A 22,159-nucleotide genomic window follows, 5' to 3' on the forward strand; every position below is an offset into this window, starting at 1 on the left:
AATGTAATGGCAACAAAATGCTCTCTAGTTTGCAGGTGTTAGTAGTAATTTGTGTATTTTGCAGTAATACGGGGACACGGTGTAACTGATGGGTACATTTTCAGGAATCTATTTTCGCGTTGCACTGTGGAAGCAACAGTAAGAACTCTGAGCGCCATCTCGCGATCGTTTCACCGCGGTTTAGTTGTAGTTGTTCTCTCGCGAGATGTGAGTTATGGCTGTCAGATCCATGTTGTGAGCTAACTACGCTTCCCGGTGAACTCCGGGACTGAACCCAGGTCTGTCTCCATGTCCCGCTCCTTTAGCGGTTACCACAGAGCTCGTAACTCGTAACTGTAGCTCGACCAGCCGAATGAAACCGCTCTCGCCAGTGTGAAGAATGAATCATGGGACAGCGTTACTGTGGAAACGACGGTAACTTCTTTTGTTAACCTAGCATGTTAAATACCATTAGCTAACAAAAGCTAGAGGTTAGTGAACCGGGGATATGTGTCTACTTATCATAGTTAGGTTAGCTGCATGGTATTTTGTGTGATTCGTACCATCTTCAGTGAGATGCAGGGAAATGATTTATGTGATGCTAACGGCTCACCCTTGCTGATGCAATCGTAGGATGCTAGTAATAGCTGGTCTTTTTTTTGCCTGTCTGACTCTATTTATACTATCGGCTCATTGATACCCATTAGCCGATTGGCTCAATAATCTGCAGCAGCTGAAAGACGAGTTTGTTGACGGTACATAGAACCAGAGCTATCCCCATGATGATGCTCCAGGACGGGTCAACACAGCTCCTCTGCCTCACAGCCAGCAGCGGGGTTCCTCTTTTCACAAGGGGAGCCTCCAAACAGCTGCCCTTCTCTGTCATCGGCTCCCTGAATGGTGTTCACATGTTTGGAGGTGGTCAGGGAGTAGTTTTGTCCTGCTGTGAGACTGAAAATGGGGGAAGGTGGTGTGGAGAGTTTTTCAAGACAGTGTGATGCTCATAGCTGTGAGTGGAGGGGGACAAATTGGTGCAAGCAGCAGCAAAGAGGAGGAGGTTCGTTTACAACGCCTCCTGGAGAATGTGTGGAACTGCATGGTTCTGGTGTTGGGACAGGATGAGCTGGTCAATGTCAGGAATGTGGAGAGGCTGAAGAGGGATTTGCGGTCCTGCTTCAGCCTCATCGATCAGCTGCTGGATGAGAAGCAAGAGGGTATCCTGGGAAACCTCACACACTGTGCTGATTCACTGGTGCCCCCAAACCCTACTGTTCTTCAAGAGGCTGTGGATGGCTTTACTCAGGCTGCAGACAGTGAGTTTGGTTGCCTCATTGTCCATGGGAGGATAGCTACAGCAACTGAAAAGTGGTGGCGCCTGGCGCCACAGGAAATTGTCCTACTCTCTGCTTTGATTCGCTCCCTCTCTGCTTCTGCATCAGCTTCTTGTGACTACCCAGTTTTCCTTCCTCAGGGCAGCCCCAATGTAGCTCACCGCCTGCTGCGCTTCCAGCTGCTCCCTGGAGCAGATGTGTGTGTGCTGTGTGGTCCTACACCTACCCTGCACAGAGCCGAGACTGGACTGGTGGGCCGTTTCTGGTCACCGCTGGTGGAGACCTTGAGAGACTGCCTGGCTGTTGGAGAGCGCTGCTTACCAGGATCCGTGTCCCTGCGGCCTGATGTACTGGCACTTCTTCTTATTAACCGTGAAACACGTCGCTCAGTCTCTTGCGTATGGACTTCCACTTATCACCCACCTGGTGACTCTCCTTCACTCTCCAAGGCCCGCTGCTGGGAGCTACTGAAACTCGTCTATATCTTCAGCATGTCACGCTACTTCACACAGGAGGAGACACTATGTGTCTCCCCAGAGGAGAGAGCTGAGAGAGGCAACACTGAAGACTTTCTCCTTGGATTCTCCCACCAACCACAACAGTGCTATCTAGTTACAGAAGAGTGCAAAAGTTATGGACTTCAAACACCACAACACCAGCTCTTTCTGCTCCTCTCACCATCTGTGCCTACCTTTGCACTGCGTACAGTAGCTACACAAACTCTCTCTGACATCATTACAGCCACAGGGTTTTAACTCAGCAGTGTAACAAATTCATTTCCAAGCAAATCAGCAGTTTTCAACTTAATAACTTTTCATAATAGATGAAGGCAGTGTGAAGTCATCTGTAATGTGAATTCACGAATTATTTTTTTATATGGGCTTTATTATATTTATTAAGCTTCCATCTTTCTCTCTGCTGTCAGATTACCAGACCAATGGTAAGAGATGAACTGTAGGAAAAATAACACTGTTTAAAGCTCTCACAGTTTTTGCTGAACTGCTGCTCTAATTCTGAAACAAGTGAACATGTTATACCAAAGTGCTTTGAGCTTTGTTTTGCCTTTAAAAAGATAAGCCACTGTTGCACAATTGTATCACTACTGGCTTCAAGGACATTTCTGTCACTGTACTGAAAGTTGATTGGCTTAATGAATACCAACATTATCACTAGGACTGCACTGTAACAAATGTAAAATGAAAGAAAATCTAAAATGTAATAGAGCATAATGTGAAGATGGTACACTGGGATAAAGAAAAAGTGCTTGTGGTTTGTTGTTTTGACATTTTGTATGCTCTGGCTTAAAAGAAGGTGAATTCTTTTGTTGTTCTTCTTTTATTCCTAAATATAGTTGGTTAATTGCTGGTTCTTGATATCACCGAGTGATTTATTCACATGTTTTCTTCCTGCTGATGTGACAATGACAGTGTTCGCCCACTGCTGGCTGAGTATTTCATTGCAAAATTTAACAACTGTGTACGTAACTGCAAAAATACCTCAAAACCACTTCCCGAAGAAGAAGCAAAAATGATTTCTTTATTTAATTGTAAACTGCTTGCGAGTCAAAGCTAGTAACAGTCTTAAAACAGTTGACAAATCAAACAGTTTTTTCTTTATCGTTAGTGGACACTATGGATAAAATAGATTGTCGTTTGCAAAAAATGCAGAAACATCTGTCAAGAGTTGTTCTATAACTTACACAATATGTGAATTACAAAAACAATATTTCACAACACATAGTGGTATACTAATGGTGGCATGCAGTGACTGCTAACAAAACACACTCACCATTATTGAATAGGTAGTCATTGTGATTGTAATTACATAGTTTTTTATTGTTTATACCAGCACTGGGAAATTCAAGAAACCTGTTGCTTTCTCACATTTCAGTGTGAAGACAGACTTTTACTGAAAGTCACACTGAGGATCAGGAACTTCCCAGTAAGTAGTTTCTAATCTTGGTTCATCATCCAACTCTCTGCACTTCATCTTCATTTTGTATTTAATGTACAGGTTTTAACGAGTGGCGATACACTGTCAGGGAACAGGACATTCTCACACGACCTCCCAGTTTAATCAGTGAAATGGGAAATTTGAAACAGTGTCACCTGGTCTGACCTCCCCAGAGATTCCCAGAGCAGGGGGTGTCAAACATACAGCCTGTGGGCCTAAACAGGCCTGCCAGAGGCTCCAATCCGGCCCCCGGGACGACTTTGGAAAGTGTAAAAATTACGAAGAAGACATCAGCTGCACGTTGCAATTTTGTAAAACTGTAAATTTAACATAATTTCTAGATCTTGACAGGTTGTTTTGATCATAAAGTAAAATACTAGACCGTTTGTTCAGTTCCAGATGCCTGTGACAAAATGTTCTCTGTGATTTGTAAGTTGTAATGCAAATGTGTTTATGACAAACTGAGGCACATTATTGTTGAAACTGAATTTATTTTTCTTAAGAAATTTCATTTTCATAAATAGTTCATAAAAAGATAGTTCCTTAAATGTGACCCTTTTCAGAATGTACTGTTTTGCACTAAAACATAGGGAAATATTAGTAGTTGTCATTGATAGATTAGTATGCTGTGATTTTACTGGCCAGGTCCACTTAGGATCAAATTGGGCTGTATGTGGCCCCTGAACTAAAATAAGTTGGACACCCCTGCTTTACAGAGACTCTAAGAAGAGTGACTTTAAAAAACTGTGTGCTTCATGTAAAATCTTTCAGAATGTTGTTATAGTACAAGGTAATACAAAATAAGTATGAGTTGTCACATTATGTTGCATCATCTCTATGGGAAAACTTGCCTGGGCAGGATCATTCAGATGTACTTAGTCCCCTTCTAACCCTCCTCCCAAACCGCATGGAGCTCTGAGGACAAAGGGAAAGGCGCGGTGCTGGAAGCTCGGAGCAAAGCTGGAAGCTGCACCCTGTTCGCCGTTATATCACCACGTCCCAGACCAGCGTGGAGCTGTTTAGGCTCGGTAACCGGAGAAGCCTGACCCGACGGTGCGTGGGGATAACGGAGGACGGGGAGGGGAGTTGAATAACGGTGGTCATGAAGCCACACAAAGGGGAGGGATGGTATTCTCTGTGCACCCCCAAAATATTCACAGTGCCGCCTTGTTAACGCGTGGAGGCAGCCAGGCTCCCCACAGTCAGAAGTTTTAAGGAAGCCCATTAGCACTGCATCACCACTGACAGGTCCAAAGGTCTGACCGCCCGGTGCCTCCACCTACACCACTTTGATTTCACTCCTCCCGAGGGAAGCAAACGGCGTGGTGCAGGACGCTACTCGCTGCGGAGTCTTTAAAAGAAGTTAACCAACCTGTTGAGCAAAAGTCTTGCGATAATGTCTGCCACACGGATGCAGCTGCTCTCGCCCAGAAACGTCCGGCTTCTAAGCCGGCGACGTAACGAATTGTTAGCCGGTAGTGGTGGAGCGCAACGAGCCGGCGTCGGCCCCGGGGTCCGCTCACTGACCTCTCCCCCTCTGTCCTCCTCTCCCGGCAGAGCCCTGTCCAGTTTGAGTGCGACGCGGCGTGGACTTCCCAAAGAGAAAATGACCGAGAATGGAATGATGTCCCGGGCCAAGGTGCTGACCATCGACACCATTAACCCCACCGTGAAGAAGGTGGAGTACGCCGTGCGTGGGCCCATCGTGCAGCGAGCCGTGGAGCTGGAAAGGGAGCTCTCTCAGGTCTGTACAACAGGCAGTGTGATCTGAGTGTCCGGACCAGCTTAAATCTCTGTGGACCATACTGTCTCATCTCCTGTGTAGACCCACTTCTCATCTGTGCATGTTTCATTCGTGTAGTGAGTGTTGGTTGTGTTAACTGTCTGTATTACATTTCCACACTAAAACCTGTTGTCTGTAGTAGGCCAATATCAGCATGACAAACTCTGCTCATGTCATTTCAACCCTGGTGGGAATTTAAATTTTAACTGGGCTTTATGAAAATATACACTACTTTTTAAAAGTTTGAGGTCACTTAGAAATGTCCTTATTTTTGAAAGAAAAGCAAGAGTATAACATTAAATTAATCAGAAATACAATCTAGACATTGGTAATGTGGTAAATGACTTTCGATCTGGAAATGGCTGGTTTTTAATGGAATATCTACATAGGGGTACAGAGGAACATTTCCAGCAACCATCACTCCTGCGTGACCCTGAACTTTTGAATGCTAGTGTATATAATTAAGCTAAAGGGGGCTTATTTCCTGATGATTTAATCTTTTTTTTTTATTTGTCTAAGCATGAATGAAGTCAGTTTTTTAATCAGTTTTTCCAATGAGAATTTGATAATGGTCTTACCATTCAGCATTCCACAAAAGCCTCTCAATAAATTATGCCATCCTCTCATCAAAGTACATCACTAAGTTACTAATTCCTGAGAATGATCATGTCAGACAGGTTCTATTCCAGTGTGATCCAGCAGCCGCTTCCCTCTGATGTGCACTTTTAATTTGTAACATGTTTTTAAGCTGCTCTCTATTTGTTTTTGACTTCTTCCTGCTTCTGCTCATGGAAGGATCCTGACCGAGAGGTGAAAGTCCATCGACCAGAGGCTGTTTTTCTATATTTCACTGTCTGACCACCTAGTGACTGTAGCCTTTCTAGTTAATTGTCCTCTTTAGAGTCAGGACATATACAGGAACATAAAAATACAGCTCTCAGCTTTTGTATCCAGTACTTTAAATGCAAAATTAAATTGAATAGTATAGATGTTTTTAATCTATGTCTTTAAAGCCTATTTCCACCATATTGCCACTATACATATTGACCATTTGTGAATTTCTCTTTTTTTTTCAAAGTGCTGCTCAATCTCTTCCTTTACACTGTTTATGATGATGTGGCAACCAGCTGTTAGTGTACCGAGGGCAGTCTGGTGTGTAAACTGTCTGCTCTTGAGTGCTTTGCTTAGAAAGGATGAGTATGTGAACAGGTTCTTGCACAGGTGAAAGACTCAGCAGCGTGGACCAGCAGTGGCAGTAATGACAGTGGTCACCTTTTAACCAGATGGTTCACTGGCCACAAAGATTTTATGTTCTGTTTACTCTGATTGACGCATATCCGCAGCTGATCTCACTCTCCATGTTGGATTTATTCTGTTCTCTTCCAGTTCATTTATTTTCTTCTCAGCTGCACACGGGTTTGATCAAGTGTGACTGAATTGATATGTAGATGCTCAAAAAGCAGAAGAAATTGCAGTTGGATTCAGCTGGTAAAAACCGGTAAAGATATTGAGGGATAGGAGCTTTTTTAGGGGAGAGACAAGAGGAGTCTCATACTTTATGCAACTGCTAATTAACTATTCATCACATTTCCATCTAGGATGGGGTACACAGACATTTTTTGTTCACTAACAGCACACCGTCCCACTGCCAGTCTTTTGTAAACTACAGTAACACAGCCAGAAGGGAGAAATGTACCGTAAGTAATCATTCACAGTCCTCTCAGCTTAGTCAACATTTTTTAGAAGCAGCGGACCGTGCTTCTACAACTCTAAAATGTGGTTGTAGGTTTTGGCAACACATACTCTTCTCCATTTTATGAGAAGCTTCTTTTCCGAACTGTGGTTTGGATGGTGTTGGATTACTCTGGGAAACGGGTCGCAATGGTATTCTGTCTTTTGTCTAAGACTTACACACACACAAAAGACGGCACACAGTCATCCCCTACTCCTGTTTCCTACACATTTAGTTTTTTTTCACCGAGATGCCTACATTACAAGTATTACCTTGTTCCTGTTTTTCCCTCTTAATACAAAGTATGTGTTGTTCAGAGAGGGCAGAAGCAAAAAAAAGAAGCACGACAGGCTTTGAGCTGACTTACTGTGCCACTTAAGTGCACCGATAAAGGCTCCACATGGAGTTATCACATTGTGGTCTTTGTTTTGTCTTAATGAACAGCTAACTGATTGGGAATGGGGACCTTTCAGAGAGTTGCCATGAGGACCGAGACACAAAGCTATTCATTTTGTCAAATGCCTTTCACATATTCCACCAGAATGAAAGGTAATATAGAAACATCTTAAAAAAAAAGTTTTCCACTGTAGAAGATGTAATGGTTTGCTTTTCAGACACACTGATATGAGAACCTACTGATAACCTATTATAACACAAGTTTGATAAATGAACCAAAGAAACATACATAACAAAGTCAAGGGGAATTTTCTTATATTAGTGTAATGTCTGATTTTGTCTGTTTCACATGGTTTCACGTGGTTCATTGTGGAGCCAAGCAGAAAATCCTCTGCATCTTCTGTCAGATCTTCAGCATCACGTGTTAGACTATTTCATCACTGATAGATGACAGAAAAACACAGCACTTTTAAGTCTGGTCAAAGGAGCAGAGGTCAGCTTGTTTGTAAAACGTCCCATAGTGAAGGGGTGGTTCGTCTGTCCCAGGGGCGTTATTCACGCAGTAAAATGTTATTGGTTCTGCCTGAGAGACGCCTCTCCTGTGTGACCAATGAGAGCTAGAGACTCAAGTTTCCTAAAATCTCAACTGAATTGGCTAAATCCAACAAACGGGCTGCTTTGATTTGTGCCAGGAGTGGCCTGATGTTCCACTTGTGGCTTTCCTGCAACGTCATGCTGTCCCTAACATCTGGTGTTCACAGCATGCGCGTGCTTGCTTGTTTGTGCACATGGCTGTCAGCGGTCTCAGCTGCTCAACAGATTATCTTTCAGACATATTATGTTATTGGCTAGAAGACAGTAAATGAATACCTCCATTTTAATAATATACTCTCCTGTTTATTTCTGACACTTGCCTTACTGCTACTTCATGTTGTACGTCCTGTTCCTTTTCAGTTTACACACCCAAGGTTAAGAGCCTCTGTGTGACGTGTGTCTCTGGGTTTATGTGTCAGAAGGTTGACAGTATATTAGTGATAAGGTGGTTTGGTCAGTTTCAAACTTTGTGCGTGTGTTTGCACAGACTGTCTGCGTCAAGGCTGTTCCTTTTTGTAATGGAGAAAAGAAGTGCCATTACCTTGCATTTTGCCGTAGTATTCGTCATGTTTTTGTTGTTGTTTACTTAGGGCAAACATTTTGGAACATTCTTTTGTGGTGACAGATTCCATAGGGTAACTGAGGACATGGAGGGTTTGGCCACTCTGCCCGCTGAGAAAAAAAAGTTGTAATCAATGTTGTTCACAATTTCTAACCAGTATATTGTGCTGTAAACATGAATCTACTGTAGTCTTTTTCACAATTTCGCCAACATTTCCTGCCATTATATGCTCAGTTAATTACTCTGCCAAGAGACACAGCGGAGTTATGTGACGATCGGCGTTGGTTTGTCTGTTTGTTTCTGTAGATGAAAGTTTCTGGGAAGGTCAGAAAAGTCGAGGACCAAGTTATTAGATTTTGGCAGTGATGTGGCTTATAGTCTGGATCCGTGGATTTGTTTAAGATTTCTGTATCATTACGAGATAGCGGCACAGCATGACTGGAACTATGACAACAAGTGAAGACTACATCAGCTGCCTGCTGACGATCCCATGATTGCGATCCTACTACAAATCGAGCGCTGCAGACCACAAATTCTTTAAAGATTTATTCCGTCAGAAATCGTACCATGACTGAGCAGCCTTGGCGGAGTACTGTGGTCTCCGAGTGCCAGTACCCTTCTGATTGTGTCATTAGGAGAACATGGGGACAAAACTGATGCAGACTCCCACACCTGCTCTAGAGCTCCTGGAATGAACCAATGTCAGAAAGGGGGAGTATAGACAGAAGCATTGCTGACTTGTGTAATTATGTTGAGCATATGTTAATGAATTTTTTATAGGAGTCTGTGCTCATTTAAATATTTATTTCATGTGCTCCATTTTTATATGGGGTTGGTTTTGTGTAAATAGTTAGGGCTTCACGTGGTTGTGCTTCCAGCAGTGAGCTCCTCCAGCTGACCACCTCTATCAGGGAGGGTATTAAAGGCAGCTAGCTGCTTTCAGTGGGTGCTGGTATGTGTCTCACAGTGTGTTGCTTACTTGATGTTCATAAATTACACTATTTGTGCTCACAATGTTACCTCAGCCTTTCTAAAAACTATAAGCCCTCACTATCAACTGACACATTCTTCTTTATTCTGTGGAGGGTCATGGGGAGTGGAGCCTATTCTAGCTAACACTGGGTGAGAGTCACTAGTCCATCACAGTACAAACACAAAGAGCCAACCATGCATCCCTACATTCACACCTACAGCCATTTAGAATCATGAATTAACCTGCCAGGAAAAAACATGGGGTAAAAATAGCCAGTGAGAACCTACAACTTCCAAACAGAAAGGCCCAACGTGGCCAGATTTTTTATGTTTCTTCCCTGACCTCCCTAATAAATCCAGTTCCCTATGAAGAGTAGACATACATTTGCTTAACGCCTAGTATTTTGTGGAGGAGATGCAGTAATGCCACAGGTAACAGGTGACATAATGTGCACTACTTGTTATGGAATTTATATTTTATTTACAAAAATTTAGCTGGTGAAATTTAATCAGAAAACTGGAAATTCCATTTATTTTTGCAAGTGAAATTATGTTTTATTCGGTGTTTTTTCTCTCCAAAACACAATATGTGGTCTTTGACACCTGATGAATACTGTAGATGTATTTACTTCCTCAAAAAACATTTCCAGGACTTATTTTTTAAAGCGTTAGAAAGCTACGTTACAATATTTGCAAGCATTGTTTATGTTTGCCTTTGCTGGCACGGTGTTACATGTGTGTGTGCTTAGAAACAAAACAGGAAACCGCTCCCAAACACCAAGCTTCTGTAATAACTACTGACTGAATTATGTCAGAGTTTTTCAAAAACTACGAAATTTCATAATGTGCCGAATAATGCGGCTTTGCCTGCGGCTGAGCAGCATCAATCAAAGTAGCATAAAATCTGTTCTGTCCCATGAAAATGTCTGTCAAATTTGAATCCAGGACAGGATAACATTCACTGCCAGATACAGCAAGGCTCCAAAGGACTTTAAAGCAAACAGTGGACAATTATGTCTTTTTTTCTTTTCTTTTTGCATTCTATCAGCAGGGAAGTCACTGGTTCAGTCCAAGAAACAGAAATTATGATAAATCCATGTAGGTAGTTATGAGTAAACCACTTGCCGGATGTGTGCTCTGCAGCTACCATGCTCTCATCCTCTTGGCAGGCATGCTCAGTGTTCGTTATGTATGTGTTTACATATGATGTCAAGGTTGTCAAACCGACCTTATTTTTGACAAACTGATGTCGGTTTGTTAACTGGCAGTACACTTCAGACCGTCACTTTCAAAAAAGATGACATTATTTCACTTATGCAAGTGTCGACCTTCACACTTTTCTGTGCTCATCGAACCTTTCTGTATGTTGTGTTTATGTTTGCCAGGGAATGAAGAAGCCCTTTGCTGAGGTCATAAAGGCCAACATCGGTGATGCCCACGCCATGGGCCAGCAGCCAATCACTTTCTTCCGACAGGTCTGTTCCTAAAGCCCTTCCCCCATCTTCTCATCTAAATATAGCAGCTTTTTTCTCACTTCTCAAAGTATACGAAACTGATGTCTTCCTCTTTAAATAAGCCGCTGTCAGTGAGTTTCCTGTCTTATGTAGTAATGCGTGCTTGATATTTACCCCGTTATGCCCACACATCTAGGTCTTGGCCCTCTGCTCCTACCCAGAATTGCTGAGTGACAGCACATTCCCAGAAGATGCTAAAAGTAGAGCCTGCCGCATTCTGCAGTCCTGTGGAGGGCGCAGTATGGGTCTGTATGAGTGTGACGTCTTTCTTGTGCAAACAGAATAAGCTTTATATAACCGTGCTGGTTAATTATCACCTTGAGTGTCTTTATACACCCACTTAGTGCTTTATAAGCTCTCTTGTGGTGATTTGTTGTGCTAAAGCGGTGAGTTGCTGTAACAGCGTGTATTGTCCCCTTATGAATCTCCTTCAGGTGCCTACAGTGCCAGTCAAGGCATACACTCTGTGCGTGAGGATGTTGCCCGTTACATTGAGCGACGGGATGGCGGTGTGCCCTGCGACCCAGATGACATTTACCTCACCACAGGAGCCAGCGATGGCATTGTGGTACAACACCTCTTTCATTTTGACTTTGTGCCTCTGTTGTACTTTTAATCATCCTTGCTTGTTTATATAAAAAAAAACAACTAAAGAAAATGTTGCATTCCAGTAACAATGAAAGATGTTACCTCATATTGTAATGTCTTTTATTTGACACATTGCACAAGCTACAGCGAGCAGGGAAGTAAATACAGGTGAAAACAATGAAGCATTCAAGCTAAACAAGATCTAACCATGTGCTAAAATTAGATCAAAGAGGCCCACATAGTTTTGCTTGTTAGACAGGTTTTACTTTCTAATAACTCTATCACTAATGTGCTCATGACTTTAAGAGTGATTATTCAGTTTCACATTGTTTCACAGGGAAAGTTTGTAGACTCATAAAAGACAAAAAGTCTAAAAGCATTTTGTGCAGTAGTAATGTTTTGTCATTAACTATCTACTGAAGGATCCTGTTGGTGGTCCTAACCTAAGCTGTATGATGTGTTATTTAAAAAGAAAACTCACTTTTTGTTGAAAGCTTCATTCCATGCTGCAGAGGCAGAACAGCTTTTGTTGTGTATAACATATTACATGTGCACTACCAGTCAAAGGTTTGGACACACCTTCTCATTTCATGTTTTTTATGTTGTTATTTTATACATTGTAGATTAATACTGAAGACATCAAAACTGGAAAAGAATATATATGGAATTACGTTGTAAATAACAAAAGTTTTATCTTCAGCATTAATACAAATAAATAGAAAGCACTGAATGAGAAGGTGTGTCCAAACTTTTGACTGGTAGTGCATGTGTATATTCCAAGTGGATGCAGATAAAGCTAGCATGTAATTCTCAAATACAATTATGTGTATACAGTAGGTGAAATGTTTGAACTGAAATGTGTCTGATGTCTTTTTTTAACCTCCTTGTCCTGCTCTCCTAGACAATGCTGAAGCTGCTGGTTTGTGGTGAAGGTGCGAGCCGTACAGGTGTCATGATCTCTATACCTCAGTACCCGCTGTATTCCGCTGCACTGGCTGAACTGGGCGCTGTGCAGATCAACTATTACCTTAATGAGGAAAAGTGCTGGAGTCTGGACATCCCTGAGCTGCAGCGCGCCTTGGATGAGGCCAGACAGTACTGCAACCCCCGAGCTCTGTGCATCATCAATCCTGGAAACCCCACTGGTAAACTTTTTTTTTTTTTTTTTTAAATGATACCTGGTATGGCCATTGTTATGACTGCTTGTGACTGGCACCTAAGATTGAGTCCCCACAGGGTGGTATTCTAGTTTAGCCTCATTATAATCTCTGTACAGCTGCAATCTGCATACACCACCATTCAAAGGTGTGGGGTCACTTAAAAATGTCCTTATTTTTGAAAGAAAATCTTTTTTTTCAATGAAGACAACATTAACTTAATCAGAAATACAGTCTAGAAATTGTTAATGTCTTAAATAACTATTCTAGCTGGAAACAACTGATTTTTAATGGAATATCTACATCGGAGTACAGAGGAACATTTCCAGCAACCATCACTCCTGTGTTCTAATGCTACATTGTGTTAGCTAATGGTGTTGAAAGGCTAACTAATGATTAGAAAACCCTTGTGTAATTATGTTAGCACATGAATAAAAGTGTGATTTTTCACAGAATACATGAAATTGAATGGGTGACCCCAAACTTTTGAACGACAGTGTATATTTATGACATTTGTTCATAATGATTTGTCGGAGAAATTCAAGGTTTTTTAACACTTCCTTTTTTTTAGTGACAATAGTTAAGTAGCATACTTTATGTGTTTTATCGGAATTTACTTCCCTCTAGTAATAGTGATGACTTTCTTTGCTAACTTGGGTTTGCTCTGGGTGTTTCTTGCAGTTACACTGTGTACTGTTGATGCTGATACCATGTCTGAACAAAATCATGTGAGGCATCAGGTCACTTTTGTTTTGGGGAGGGGTCAGCAGATTTTGTCATCTGGTAGGGGTAGGCCACGAGCCCCCAGTAATTATGAATGCACTGTTGACCAGTCAGCGATGAAGCTACCACTAGTCTCTGCTGTTGGCTCCACACATATTGTCCAAGCACATTCTTGGCCCTTTTTGTGCTGCTCTTCTGTGGGAGAGGAGCTGGAGTGTGCATCTGATTACATAGCTCAGAAGCCCACTAGTTACACTTATTATTGTGGTGACAAAAGGTGCAGTGAACACTTTTGGGTGCACCTAAATTATGTGCTGCTGCTCTTTCTCAGAGCCTGGAGTTTGTTTGGCTGTGTTGAAGAAGATTCATTTGTAGAGGCCGACAGACATTATTTTTTCAGGTTTGATATCGATGTGTCCTGCTAGTAATCGGAGGGACTGATACCAGACATACTTCTGTAATAAAAATAAAAATGTTGATTTCAAAAGAAAAAAACAACACAAACTCCAACACAAAACCTAATCAAACGACCTTGGTTTATTCATAGTTTTGTTGTGTTTCATTAGAACATACCTTCTCAACTTTTATCCTTCAGTGTTGTTAGATCAGATAGTGCTGTGGATGGGGCAGTGCTGAAGACCACAGAGTGATGACTACAGGCAGAGAGAGGCGGCTGCATCAGAGCCAAATTAGTGCAATTAAAAAAAGAAAAAAATAGCAATAATGGTAATGGAGAAATGCTGAATATCGGATCCAACAACAGACCAAGCCGATAATTGGTCGACCCATGCTCAGTTGTCATTACAGGACCCAAGAATGGTTGTTAGCTGCCATGATGTGGTGATAACTGAGCTGTGTCCCTCACAGCTGACTAAACTCAGTCTGTTGAAGAGGCCAGTAGATATTAAAGCTATGAACTTTGTGTATTTTGACAGCTGCATTCCCAGTTAGTCTTATGACTTGCTTATTTTAAATTCTTTTGGGGGTATTACGCCTTCATTAGCCAGTCAGTCAACGGAGATGGATCCACGAAACACAGGGAGAGCAGGGGTGTACCATGCAACATACACTACCGTTCAAAAGTTTGGGGTCACTTTGGCAGAAAAGCATATTTTTCCAATGAAGATAACATTAAATTAGTCTGAAATACAATCTAAACATTGTTATTGTGGTAAATGACTATTTTAGCTGGAAATGACTGATATTTAATTGAATATCTACATAAGGGTACAGAGGAACATTTCTAGTATCCATCACTCCTGTGTTCTAATGCTACATTGTGTTAGCTAATGGTGTTGAAAGGCTAATTGATGACCAGAAAACCCTTGTGCAATTATATTCACACATGAATAAAAGTGTGAGTTTTCATGGAAAACATGAAATTACCTGGGTGACTGGTAGTGTATGTTCCCAGCTAGAAGGTCAGACAGGGGGTTGTTGTGGCTGTATGGTGTATGCTCTCAACCACAATGATCTCCATGACAACCTGATTACGAATGATTTATTTTAAACCCTTTCTGTGGGAGATACCCATTTATTCCCAATCCCTACTACCAGTAGTTCTGTAATCATACATTTCATGTACTACTCAAAGAAAAGCCACCAGATGGCAGCACAATGACACAACTGTCTATAATGAGCCTCCTCCTTTTTCACAGGTCAGGTTCAGAGCAGAAAATGCATTGAGGATGTAATCCGATTTGCAGCTAAGGAACGTCTCTTCCTCATGGCTGATGAGGTAATGTCTCTGCATCCCTTAAAAGATTTACCTGTTTTATGATCTTGTTCACCCTGTAATATCTGTCTCTCTGTCCCCGTCCCCCAGGTGTACCAGGATAATGTGTATGCTGACGGTTGCCAGTTCCACTCTTTCAAGAAGGTTCTGTTTGAGATGGGGCCTGAGTACTCAGATACAGTGGAACTGGCATCATTCCACTCCACCTCAAAGTGTTATATGGGAGAGTAAGTCATCTCATTTCCATGCTGTGGATAAATCCATTTGACCACGTCCAAACAGTGTTAACTTAGACTTTGTGGGTTTTGTAACTTGCTTAAATGTTTAGAAGTGGAAATTTAATCAGAATTGACCTCATAGAGAGAAAGAGTGAATACAGTATTATCTTGTGTTTCCGTCTTTCTTTCGTCTCATTTGTTTTTTGCTTTGCTGTACTTTTCTTTTCTCTTGACTCGACCACGTCCATGTCTCTCTCTCTCTCTCAGGTGCGGTTTCCGTGGAGGCTACATGGAGATCATCAACATGGACGATGAGGTGAAGGACCAGCTGATCAAGTTGGTGTCAGTCCGTCTATGCAGTCCTGTTCCTGGACAGGCTCTAATGGACCTTGTGGTCAACCCCCCACAGCCTGGGGAGCCTTCCTATGACAACTTTATCAAGGTACACAGTCTGCAGCACAATCTACAGTCTCATTTATAGCAGTGGTGTGACAAAGTATCCATAATATAACACTAATATATTGAAGCACCGTCTCTCCTTCGATATTTAATACAAGATCAGTGAATTGCAGTTTTTTCCTCTGATAAATGCTATATGTTTAGTTTTGTTGTTCCTTTCAAACCCACTGATAGGTTATGGAAGTTAGAGAGTTAAAATGGCCTAGACAGTGTACACTTTGTTTCTGATACAGTGAACACGTGTTACACTACCAGTTTGGTTTTTATTAAAATCTTTTATGCATTGTAGATTAATTCTGAAGAAATCAAAACTACAAAAGAATACATTTGGAATTATGTAGTAAACAGAAAAGTGTTAATCTTCAGAATGAATCTACAATGTAGATATCAATACAAATAAATAGAAAGCACTGAATGAGTAGGTGTGTCCAAACCTTTGACTGGTAGTTTATGTTTTGTTATACCCAAATGTACCATGATAAGAAATTTGTTTGTTTCCCAAGTTTATTTTATATTTATTTCAGTAACTTGTGGTGTATATAGGATGGTCAGTTTATCACAATAGTGCTTCCAAAAGTATGCATGGAGCAGCTTTTGGTAGAGTCTATATACTGTATATAGGAGGTCTGGAATGGTCTTGTGTGTGAAAACATTCTTGGTATGATCTCTGCTTAATCTGATAGAACTGTACGGTGTAGGTGTGTCCTGTCATCAGTCTTATGGAGCTCAGAGAAATCAGGAGAAAATTCAAACAGATTTTTTTTTTTTTAGAAAAGGCCAGACAAGGTCTTCCAATAACATAAGACTGAGGACGACTTTAGCTTCAGGCACAAAACTGCTTATTTGTGACGCTGCTTTAGATTCTCTCCTTGAGCTTGACGATAGAGCACGAGATAAATTATTCCACTACAGTCAACCCCAGCATCACAATTGTTGTGGGTGTTTCCTGATTCCAGTGACACCCCTCTTGTTTACTTACTTTTTTCGCCTGTGTTTTTTTAATTCTCTCTCTCTCTTTCTCCCACTTCCAGGAGCGCACAGCCACATTAAGTGCCTTAGCAGAGAAGGCCAAACTTACAGAGCAGATTCTCAACACCGTTGAAGGCATCAGCTGCAATCCTGTGCAGGGTGCCATGTACTCCTTCCCTCGCATAACCATCCCTGAAAAGGCTGTCAAAGAGGCTACGGTCAGTTCAAAAAATTTTAAATGCTTCAGTGATTCAAGGTTCACTGCATTGTTTCAGGGTAAATACGCTGATCAGGAGCAGCCAAGAAGAGAGAAATAAAATGAGTGACGCAGCTCTAAAAGAACTACTGAGAGAAACACACTCTCTAATCTAATACTCGTGATTTCTTCCACTTATTATTAGTTCAGTTATTATTCCTCTTCATGGCCTCAGCAGCTTAAGATTCACTAATAGTTGTGCTCCACTGTACAAAGTCAAATTAGAGATGATGTTAAGTACAACGTAGGGACTATAACACCATGTTGGTCTAAATAGCTCTTCAAACAAGTGCAGAACATTGTGCATCCACCTCCCTGTTTGCTAAAGAGAACAAATGATTTCCGATAGCTTGTGCTTTCAATTCTGTCCCACGGCTGACTGCTCTGTAGGAATTTCACAGACTGCGGATGAGCCGAGCCACTGAGAATCCGATTAGCCTTACAGGGGATAAGGTCAGGGTAAAGCTGACCTACTGACACCTGATCAATCCCAGCGACTCCGCTCACCATCTTGATCACACACTTGTAGCATTACCCCAGAGCTCACACACTAAGATGGTTTCTTTACGTCAGCATTGCTATTGGCACTTCAAACAGAGCTGCTGTGCTGTCTGTCAAATTTATGTCATTATTAATATTCAACTACTTTTAAAGTTGAGAGACTTAAATAGCATACTAAAAGTGTTTTATGGAAATTAGATTTATACCTGATATACTTGCCCTCAAATCAATATTCATCTGTTATTGTTACGTTGACATCAACCCCAGTTGTCTTTATACTCCTGAAATAATTGTGTTCATATGTTGCTTGGAGCCATGCACAATCTGAAGGGCATCTGTGCTGCAATAACTACAGAAAGCATGAACAAAATGGAAATTGTTGCCATGAAACAGCAGAATGAAATTATCAGCAAAAAAAAACAAATTGAAGAGGTTTCGAGAAGTTTTTGCAGGATTGTAGCACAGTATAATAAAGTACGATTCATTTCCATTCTCTGAGTGCAGGAATGAACTGTCTGTTACAACGAGATGCTCAATTGAGCAGTTTCCCCTTAATTTGGTCCAGCTTTTAAATGGATTTTATTTCAATTGAAAATCCTTTCTACGAAATTTGTTTTGCCAAATCAAAAACATAATGCAGACCAAGGCCAATAATGAAGGAGAACAATGTGGCAAAAACACACATACAGCTCTTCTAATATGAAAGCTCCACTGTCACAGTTTTTGAAAATAGCCAGAAGTAACTGCTCTTATATATGTACACTACCATTAAAACCTTTGGTGTCACCCAGACAATTTCATGTTTTCCATGAAAACTCACACTTTTATTGATACGCTAACATAATTAGACAAGAGTTTTCTAATCATCAATTAGCCTTTCAACACCATTAGCTAACACAATGTAGCATTAGAACACAGGAGTGATGGTTGCTGGAAGTGTTCCTCTGTACCCCTATGGAGATATTCTATTAAAAATCAGCCGTTTCCAGGTAGAATAGTCATTTACCACATTAACAATATCTAGACTGTATTTCTGATTCACTTAATATTATCTTCATTGAAGAAAAAAAAAGCTTTCCTTTCAAAAATAAGGACATTTCTCAGTGACCCCAAACTTTTGAACGGTTGTCTACATACATACATATCAGCTTTACTTTTTAAATACAGGGAAGCAGAAGCTGTGCAGAATGAAACTATATCTTAGATATTAATGCATCATGTAAAGCATTTTCTGATTTGGCAGTAATGACTAAAATGTCTAAAGCAAAATAGTTCCTGCATACAAGAGCCTCTGAATGAGACCAAGGGTCAGTTTTTGATTTTGTTTCCTTGGACTGGTAAAAATGTAAAAATTCCTATTGAATAATGTGTTTGGAACCAGAAATATGTTGTTGAATGAACCCAAACTGAATTTGGTGGTCAAAGATACAACTGTTGAGCAGGTCATGGAGAAAAAACTTCTTGGTGTTGGGATTGATAATGAGCTATCCTGGTCTAAACATATTAGAACTGTGGCCCGTAAGATGGGCAGAGGTCTCTCAACAGTTAGAAGATGTTCTCACATGTTACCTCTGAACATGATCACAGATATTATAAAAACACTTGTGCTGTCACAATTAGATTACTGTTCTGAAATTTGGTCATGTGCCGCTGCATCAGATTTAAACGTTTTACAAATAATTCAAAGCAGAGCAGCTAGATGTGCTCTCAGATGTCCTTTTAGAATGAATGTAAACTGGATGCATAATGTGTTGTCTTGGCTAAAGATAAATGAGAGATTTAAAGCATCACTGCTAAATTTGACAAGAAATATTATTGAATCCAAATTACCAAATATACTCTATCAAAGATTAGATTTCAGTTCCGATGTTCACTGTTATGAAACAAGGCATGCCACAGAGGGCAAATTTAAATTACCTTCAGTAAAAGGAAATATGGGAACAAGTAGTGTAATGTACAGGGCTATGATAAATTGGAACTCTTTGCCAAGTGACGTCACTCATGCAAACAGTAAACGGCAGTTTAAATTTCTTTTAAAAAGGCATCTTTTGTTAGATTAATTTTTTGGTCCAAAGGTATTTGTTATTGTTTGTCTTTGTCTTTGCTTTTGTAAGATCTTTAAGTAGGTGTGTGTGGGTGTGAATGGTTGGGGGGTGGGGGGGTCACTTTCATTTTGGTATTATGTGGTGAAAAACAGGTGCAAAATGTTTTCTTTGTAATGCTGTTGGACTGACTCCAGGAAGAGTAGCTGCACATGTTGCAGCTAGTGGAGTTCAGAATAAATACAAATACAAATACAAATGGAGAAAAATAATCACCAATAGTTTGTCAGACGAAAGTAACAACAGTGGTACTCTTTGGATTGTTTTAACTGAAATTATAGTAGAAAAAGCAAAATGCTTTTCTTTCTAAAGTAAGGACATTTCTAAGTGGCTCCAGATTTTTGAACGGTAGTGTATCAAAAAAGAAGTCGCTCATTGCCTAATCAGATACTTACTGTGAGTATCATGCCACCAGAATACTGAGCTTTATACATATAATGTTTCTTATCTTCTCTGTTAGGAAAATGGACAGGAGCCAGATATGTTTTACTGCATGAAGATGCTGGAGGAAACAGGAATCTGCCTTGTACCTGGAAGTGGTTTTGGCCAGAAAGATGGAACCTACCATTTCAGGTAAATGTCGCTTCAGAGACTGTAGTTAATGGTTGCAGTGATAGGACAATAATCTGTCAGCTGAATACTTGATTAAACAAAAAAACTGTCAGTGATAATAAAGGTTGACTTTATTGCATTACTGTTGTATTCGATCGCTATAGTTTTAACCTAAGCTGACTGCTTAAAATATAGTTTGTTCCTAAATCCAAGTGACTCTTTAAACTAAGACATCTGCTGTTTTGTTTTGTTTTGTTTTTTGACATCACTCAAGTTAATTTTTGTCCTTCATTTTTCTCCCCCTCTCCTGCCTAGAATGACGATCTTGCCACCGCCAGACAAACTGAAGATCCTGCTGGACAAAGTCAAGGAGTTCCACCAGAGGTTCACCCAGCAGTACTCTTAAATTGCCACATCTGTTTCCCCTCCATTCGCAAAAGGAGGAGCTTGCCAACAACAACAAAAAGTATCAGCCAATGAGAATTCATCTGTCACTGATAAGTGCCTTCTCTGCGGTGGCTCAGGGCGTCTCTGTGATGACGCACTTCAGCCTTAACATCTGTCACGTTTGGACATTCGGGGACTTTACTCACAAGGCACCGTTTTGTGTCAGAAAACAAAACCAAACTGGAAATGAAGAAATTAATTCAGAGACCTGTGTCAGTTTGGGTACAAAAAATATGGCTTTGTCTGTTGCCTGTGTTGTTTAATTTTTGAGGGATGTATATATTGTAGGTCTGTGAATTTTTGAGTTTACGAGATAGCTGAATTATGTGAATGCTAAGCTTAAATCAAGAAGGTACGACTAAGGATGCTGCTTATGAACCCTGGGTACGTGTATAACTGGTTAAAATATTCCATTCCTGCAGGCTGTACTTGACAGGGAGAATATGCTGAAATAGACCCATTTGCATGATGATTCACTAGAAGATCATTTTTAGAGTCAAAATAAATGTAACAGTCTATGTTTCATCTCATTATTTTGGAGGGAGTTTTCAGATCCTTTTAAACTTTATAATAAGAGAAATCATTTTCTTTTTCTTTGACCTTTAACATTTGTTTCAATACTCTTAGAGCGCTCTAGGCTTTCTTTATACTACATGCATTCACCGCTGACTAAAGGTGTTTTATGTCGCAAAGCACACTTTTTTTTAAAAACACGTTTCACTTAACTTAATTTCTCTTGTATGGAAATCGGTTTGTCCAATACTTGCAAACAAATTGTCGAAAACACATACCCTTCTTAACCTCAGTTTTCATTCTTATGTCAAACACAAGCCTACACCAAAATCTTCATCCTTGCCTCTGTATTCATTATATCGTCTAAAGGCCAAAGGAGAATGTTTCACTCAGAAGATGTGAGTGGTTTACGATAACGGGAGGGTTACATTAAAATAAGGCTGTATAATGTTGGAAGAAAAGATAACAGTTTTCTTCTTTCGATTGAAAACTTGATTTCAAGCAAAGAAACAACCTTGTTTAACCAAATACACCGATATTTTTGCTGCTGTAAGCCCTGTTTAGTTGTGCATAGCTTGTGTGTAATTTAAGGTTTAACTTTTGATTGACATTGCTGTGTAACCGATAGTAGTGAAGCAATTAACTGAATGGGATTCTACTATTTAACATGTCATCGAAGCAAATATATATTGTTTCATTAAACAAGTAAATCATCGATCCATCCATTATCTACACACCGCTTAATCCTCATGAGGGTCGCGGGGGCTGGAGTCTATCCCATCTGACATACAGTAGGGTGAAGCCAGGGAAGACTCTGAACAGATCACCAGTGTATCACAGGACTACATATAGAGACAAACAATCACACTCACATTCACACCTACGGACAGTTGAGAGTTACCCGTTAACTTCAGCTTGCTTTTACAATGTGGGAGGAAGCCCAGAGAGAACATGCAAACTCCATGGAGAAAGATCCCAGGAAAGTAGGAACGGGGATCTTACAAGTATATCAGAAAAAGCTAAATCACTGTCACTGCAGGTCAACTACTGCTGTCATCATTGTAAGTGTATTGGAGATTATTCTTTCTTAGACCACATGAGGAAGACTGAACAAGCTGAATAC

The 22,159-nt window shown here is 40.6% G+C and overlaps 2 protein-coding genes across 5 annotated transcripts; both read left to right on the forward strand.

The window, feature by feature from the left end:
- The first annotated feature begins 194 nt into the window (after positions 1-194).
- On the forward strand, positions 195-21,751 carry gpt (glutamic--pyruvic transaminase). 4 transcript variants are annotated; one of them, XM_051953232.1, is made up of 13 exons: positions 195-414; positions 3,201-3,251; positions 4,821-5,007; positions 10,688-10,777; positions 10,953-11,061; positions 11,251-11,384; positions 12,306-12,549; positions 14,943-15,022; positions 15,110-15,246; positions 15,505-15,679; positions 16,728-16,883; positions 19,985-20,097; positions 20,392-21,751. In XM_051953232.1, exons 3-13 carry the CDS (start codon positions 4,870-4,872, stop codon positions 20,480-20,482), a joined length of 1,467 nt encoding a protein of 488 aa, XP_051809192.1. In that variant the 5' UTR covers positions 195-414; positions 3,201-3,251; positions 4,821-4,869; the 3' UTR covers positions 20,483-21,751. The 4 variants fall into 4 exon arrangements, with proteins under 4 accessions (XP_051809192.1, XP_022046841.1, XP_051809193.1 ...); XM_022191149.2 differs by lacking the exon at positions 3,201-3,251; XM_051953233.1 differs by lacking the exons at positions 195-414; positions 3,201-3,251 and adding an exon at positions 4,182-4,316.
- On the forward strand, positions 421-2,683 carry fuz (fuzzy planar cell polarity protein). Its single transcript, XM_022191151.2, is given in 2 exon segments — positions 421-939; positions 942-2,683. Coding segments are annotated over 2 exon segments (1,305 nt in total). The 5' UTR covers positions 421-758; the 3' UTR covers positions 2,066-2,683.
- Positions 21,752-22,159: the final 408 nt, after the last annotated feature.

The sequence above is a fragment of the Acanthochromis polyacanthus genome, chromosome 9 (assembly GCF_021347895.1).
Source record: "Acanthochromis polyacanthus isolate Apoly-LR-REF ecotype Palm Island chromosome 9, KAUST_Apoly_ChrSc, whole genome shotgun sequence".
Lineage (NCBI taxonomy): Eukaryota > Metazoa > Chordata > Actinopteri > Pomacentridae > Acanthochromis > Acanthochromis polyacanthus.

Coding starts and splice junctions, on each gene's coding strand:
- gpt (XM_022191148.2), top strand. CDS start 4,660: ATGTCTGCCACACGGATGCAGCTGCTCTCGCCCAGAAACGTCCGGCTT. Junction 10,778..10,952: donor CAATCACTTTCTTCCGACAG/GTCTGTTCCTAA, acceptor CCACACATCTAG/GTCTTGGCCCTCTGCTCCTA. Junction 15,680..16,727: donor CCTATGACAACTTTATCAAG/GTACACAGTCTG, acceptor TCCCACTTCCAG/GAGCGCACAGCCACATTAAG.